The sequence below is a fragment of the Onychostruthus taczanowskii genome, unplaced genomic scaffold, assembly GCF_017590055.1.
Source record: "Onychostruthus taczanowskii isolate IOZ18803 unplaced genomic scaffold, ASM1759005v1 scaffold1, whole genome shotgun sequence".
NCBI lineage: Eukaryota > Metazoa > Chordata > Aves > Passeriformes > Passeridae > Onychostruthus > Onychostruthus taczanowskii.
Genome location: NW_024496525.1, coordinates 24,235,837 through 24,241,836, shown reverse-complemented (window position 1 = coordinate 24,241,836; position 6,000 = coordinate 24,235,837). Strand labels below are relative to the sequence as shown.

General features: G+C 40.4%; 1 protein-coding gene across 1 annotated transcript in view; it reads right to left on the bottom strand.

Annotated features, from left to right (window-relative positions):
- Nucleotides 1–2,296: 2,296 nt before the first annotated feature.
- Nucleotides 2,297–6,000, bottom strand: part of KCNK13 (potassium two pore domain channel subfamily K member 13) — a 48,228-nt gene continuing 44,524 nt past the window's right edge. Inside the window, exon 2 of the mRNA XM_041400327.1 lies at nucleotides 2,297–3,189. Within this exon, the coding sequence (XP_041256261.1) occupies nucleotides 2,297–3,189 (893 nt within the window). The remainder of the gene's footprint in view (nucleotides 3,190–6,000) is intronic.

The window sequence follows — 6,000 nt, the reverse complement described above, 5'->3', positions numbered from 1 at the left end:
AACAGAGCAACACAACTGTCTCATGTCTTGAAACCATCTGAAGACCCTCTTAATGGTTGCTGAAGCAAAGGGTTAAGTCCTGTACTATTTCTGCTAGTTGGCAGAGGAATACATTGATAACAATGAGATCTTAGGCTTACAGGCAGTGAACAGATGTGTTTCTGAATGAATTTGGAAAGAAGGCTACAGAGCAGCTCTTCTCTGTTTTTATAGCCAGGTATTTTTATTCAGGGAGATTAAGACAAAGAAGCCCTTGGGATTTAAAAAAAAATTAAAAAGTATAACAGTGTAATGGATCTTGGGTATTATAATATTATCTGAAATAGCTCAGTGGCAATTTTTGCTAATACATAACACCCCAAAAAACCAAATAAAACTGCATTTCTCACAAAAGTTAGGTTTGGAAGCTGATTCAGATTTTACATTGATGCAAATGTGAAGGGATACTGCTAAGACTATTCCATTGCTGCACAGATTAGTTGACAGATATCAGAGTTTGGACTGATTACTTCAGTTTGAAGCTTTCCTTGTAACTAAGAACAGCAGGATTTGACTTTAAATCAGGATTTTTACCCATAATAATGCCAAAAGAGTTTGCAATTTTTTCACTAGTTAAGTGCATTTGTTGAATATCTTGGGTTAGCTTATTATATTAAAGGATTCCAAGCTTTTGTTTTCAAATTAAAATATTGATAAAATGAGTATAAAAATGTTATTCTACAATATTAGAAACCTAAGTGAAAGAACTTTAGGCCAGAATGAAGACAAATAATTAATTCCTAATACAAATTAAACTGAAGAGGCTATCTGCATTGTTCTGTATGAGAGAACTACATAATGATGTTCTAAATTTCCTAATATTGCAGTATTCTGAAAGGCTTTCCAGCTGTGAGAAAACACTTAGTCCTGATGTATATAATACTTTTTCCAGGGGATGGGGTCCTTTGTGACCAGTTCTGCTTATTTACACTCTCGTATACTGTTTAGCTTTGATGTGTTGCAAGTTTAAAGGAGAACCAGGAATTCAGCCCAGTCTTCCTTGAAATCTTCCTAGATTTTATGTTAATTTAATTCCTTATTTCTCTAGCTACCTAATACATAGGATGATTTCACTGTCATTAAAGAACACTTCTTTTCCTGTTTTCATGATCTTCTCACTGTTATTATTCTTCTCATTGAAATTTCCTTTCTAGTCATAATGAGCACTCAGAGCATTTCATTGAGAAAAACAAGGAATTAAAACATTTTCTATTTCCCTAATCAAGACCCTGTCATTATTATCACTGAAAGCCAGAGAAACAGATGAAGAATGACAGAGTTACATGAAAGAGAAAAAGGACACTGCCAAAGTGATTCTGTGATCACAGTTATTTATAATAACACTCTGGATGCTGGCATGGCAATCTAATTGCATACTAAAGCCTGTTGTGTAAACTCAGTTACTAGTTGCATTACAGAATGCTGATGCTTCAGTCACAATTGAGGCAAATGTGAACAGAAATTTGGAAAGTCTTTGATTGCTATTGTGGAATAATTCATACCACTCATCAGTATGTCAATTTTCAATTTAATTTGACATTTTTGAAACAGAAAGCCACAGTGATTCGATTCTAGAAGAAAAAGTATCCTTGGAAAAGAATAATATTTTGCAAATGAAGAAAAGAAAACAAAAGTAGGATAAGTTTTTATTCTATCATTTTTGACAGTATCCTATTGTAGGAAAGACTAAATAAATTCTAAAGGCAAAAATCTCTCCCCATTCACATTACAATAGCTCCAGAATATACCTACCAACTTCCATACTATTTTCCATTAAATTAGATCTGCAAAATCACAAAGGCTGATTCATCTTTTGGTCTCAGATAAGTCACTTCCAGGAAACAGGCATGATGAGAGTAAGAAAGAGAGCTCCAAACAATCTCTGAATTAAGAATGTGTTCAGTAGACACACTTGGTTTCTTCCCATCCCACAGATTTCCTATCCTGAAATCTGTATGTCACATAATGGAGAAGAACAGGACATAGAAATTTTATCTGAAGGCTAAATTAAAATCCTCCTGCAGTGACCTGCTTGAGGAGCAGAGTGATGGGGAAGAAGGAAGGCTGGGACCGGTACAATGCAAAAACATTAAGTGACAGTCCCCAAAAAGTCAAGATGTCTTCCATCAGGAGGTATGCTCTCCACATGATCCCACCCTCAGGTGGTGCTCTCTCCCTAGCTATTTCACTTGATTCATGCTGTTTCAATACCTGTCGAAATGGTTCACACTGTTTCACTGTTATTACTGCTATTATTTTACCTATCCACACTTGTCTCTGCCAGTCTGTTATTCATAATTGCTAGGGCTCCAACCCCACCAGAGAATCCATTTTGCTTCGAGTTAGAGCTCATTTGCCTTGGATACCCGTTAGCAGTTTCTGACAGCTGTTTCTGCATGATGGCCAGTGAGACTTTATTGGAGGCCAGGAAGTCTTTCATGGAGATCATCTCCCCTGACAGACGGCGTCCGTCCGTGTCGCTCTCATTGACGCCGTCAGTCTCGATGGAGATGTTTCTCCGGCTGCGCACGTTTCCTGGCATCACCACATTCCTCCGCGAACGAAATAATCTTCTTTGGCACCTGTGGCAGCACTTGCAGGCCAACTTCTTTAATATCCAGTTTATGGACTGCTTGATGACAATAGAGATCACATTAAATAAGGAATAGATGCAGCACACCCCCATGAGTATGAAGACAAAGTTGCCAAAGCGGTAAAGGCCTTGGCTCTCATACCTGACGTTCTGGCTACTGACCAGATCACCAAAACCAATGGTGCTGAAGGCCACAAAGCAGAAGTAAAGTGAGTCAAAGTAACTCCACCCTTCAATTGGTGTGTACATCGCAGAGGCACAGCAGGAAATGATGAGGGATGCTACACATAAAATCAGCATTACATAGTACACAGAGGGCTTCCAGCCCGCCAGACTGTCCACCTCAGAGGTCCCCGAGCCCCGCCGGCCGTTGTGAGGGAGAACCCCTTTCCTCCTCAGCTGTCTTTCGTGGCAGGACTTCATGACGTAAGCTATGACAGTGATCAAGCGCTCCAGGAACAGGTTAAAGAACAAAATGGTCCCTGCACATCCTATAAGGCCGTAAAATATCAGAAAAATTTTGCCTCCAACGGTGGCTGGGGTGGTCATACCAAACCCTGGAAGACAAAAAAGAACAGTTGAAAAAAATAAACCTGTAGGTATCATGTTAGGACTTTCATCACGTGCAAGATGGATGAACTGGTAGCAAATCCTCGTGGTACAGCTCAGCTTTGAGAAAAAATACATTCTCCCCAGATGTCACCCACTTGTGCTTGACTACGTCTGAGCTGTAAGGGGAAGAAACACATGCCAGTATTTCCTCCAGAATCAGAATGAAGCAAAAAGCAGAACAAAACACATGGACAGGAAAAGAGAGTTTAGAGGAGGCCTGAATTTTGGTCTGGTTACTAGGTTCACTCTCTCTTTGTGCTTTGGATTGCTTCCAGGCTTTGGGGTGGTTATCACAGCTGCTTTCTTCTGTCTTAAGCTTTTCTGAAGCATGGCTCTGTCCCAGGGGTGGCTCTTGCCTTCCAGAGATCCATCTGCACCAAATCTTTGGAACACAAGGTGAAATTTCTCTGAGGCTCACTTGACTCCTGGTGGTAGTGCAGGTGGCACATCACCCAGCACTCAGCACCCACTGTAGCCTGGGTTTGGAAGCCCAGGCTGGGAGCACACACCAGGTGACAGCCCCTGACAGGATCATCATGAGTGTCCCAGGAGGAGTTAAAGATGCCCTGCATCTGACTTGGCTGTCACTCATTTTCAACCCCTTTTCAAATCAGCATTCCTGAAATTTTTCTATTTCTCTGTGAACCACTCCATAGCTCAAGTCTGCATGTGGATCTTTTCAAAAGTCTCTTCTGGTCTGATTCCCTGTAATGGGATTTCTCAGGCCAGAGGTGCTTCAGTCTACTCTCAAATATTTCCCATCCTAAAGCCTGAAAATAGTAATTTTGTTTTGGTTAAAGCTGTTGATAAGACAATCTTGCTTTAAAAAGATATTACTAAAGAATAAAACGATGTCCAGAACATCACTGAGCAAATTGGAGTAACACTCATAACAAATCTTTGCTGGTATTTTATCAAGATTATTAAAGGACTAATAACTGACCAACTAAGCAGAAACATTTTTGTTGACAGGACAGAAAAATCACAGGATTTTTTTCTTTCTCTTTGTAACTATCAGATGCCAATTATGAAATAAACATGTTAGGCTCTGAGAAATAAAGGAAAATATAGTCAGTATGATACACTTGTACTTCAAAGACAAGAAAAGAGCAATGTGAAAAGACCGTGCTTCCAACAGTGCCAAACTGCACCTCTCTTCCCTTCACGGGCAACCTTCTGCCAGCACAGATTCCTCTCTAACACTGGCCCTGCCTCAGCTGTGAAGTGTCAGCCCTCACTGGAGCCCAACTAACAACAGCTCCAAGCATGGGCTCTCCAGGGTCTGCACTGCACTTCTGCCTGCCTCCACAACCAAACATCAAATTCAAATTGCTGTGCTAGGGAGAGCTGGACTGCACCTCTGTGGTGTGGAAAACAGCATGACAAGTGACAAACCACAGACAAAACGTTCTCCACAAGAACTTTTTCCTGTTGTTGCCCTTGGCACACAAACAGTTCTTCTTGCTTTCCACCCTCTGTTTCTGTTCCATGACTTGATCCCTCTATAATTCTAGTTTTAATGCTTATTTTTGGTGCAGGCTGGCTTATATGCAAGTCATGACCTCCACCCTGTGGACAGACACAAAAAAACCAATGGACAAGTGGAATCTCTCAGCAGCTGGTGAGGTCTGCCCAGAGAGGCTGTGGGGAGGGAAGTGAGGGGCTGCCATGTCCCTGCCCTGCCCTGTTCCTTGAAGAAGGGAAGCAGCTGTAGGATGGGCAGAGATGGAAAGGTGGGGAGCCCCCGCATAGGGTGAACAGCATTTTGGGACTGGCATAAAACATAAAGCAAATGCCCTGGAAAGAGAAAGGCTCACACTCCCAGAGGCAGTTTTATGCCTTTGGGCTGCTTCCGACAGGTCCCTCTTGGGATCTTGCCCTGGCATCCTGGCCAGTAAAAATTCCTCAGGTTGTTTTTGAACTGACTGGATTTTGTTGCTGGGTTTGTCCTGTGACCCACTAGCAAAGGCTTTACAAAGGCATTCAATAGGCATTCCAGGGAATCATGGTGAATTATGAAAAAATGACTTAGTGAGCAATTAGAGCACCAATGTGACCCATAGAGCACAACAGCGAAACAGCAAGAAGTTACATTGCAGGTTGGGAAGCAAATACAAAATGAAATTATGAAATCATATAATAGAGGAAGTAAAAGCAGTGGCTGATACTTGGAGACCATTTGAAAGTACAAAATTGCTTCTTGTGATGAAAAAAAAAAGACACAACTGCAGGAAAAAAATGCTGGTGATTTTATGGTATGAGAGAATGCTGATTAAGTTTAGTGATTTTTATTTTACAAGTTGGGTGACATTTCTCAAAAGCACTGTTTCAAGTAGCAATTGAGATTATAGTTAATCAAGTGGAAATCAGATCATTCTGGGTTGGGAAAATAAAATGTTTTTAAGGTACTAAAAATTGTTTCAATCAATTTTTTAGGCATGTCTGCAGATATGGCATTAGATAATCACTGTTGATAGAAATGCATGACAAATCCTAACTTTACCAGCCCAGCAACGAAGGCAGCATTCTTAGTAAAAATTTCAGGATCCTATTTTGAAATCAGTATAATAATGATTTGCCTCTGTCTCATGATCCATTAACTTCTGTAAATTAGCGTGATCTTTCTTAATATTCAGCTGAACTGACCAAGTACATTCCTTAAGCTTCAATTTTCCTCCAAACTTTGTGGTTTGTTTTTTTCACCTATAGCTTAAGCAATAATTCTGTGAGTTTTTTGTGAATGTTCATATTAATTC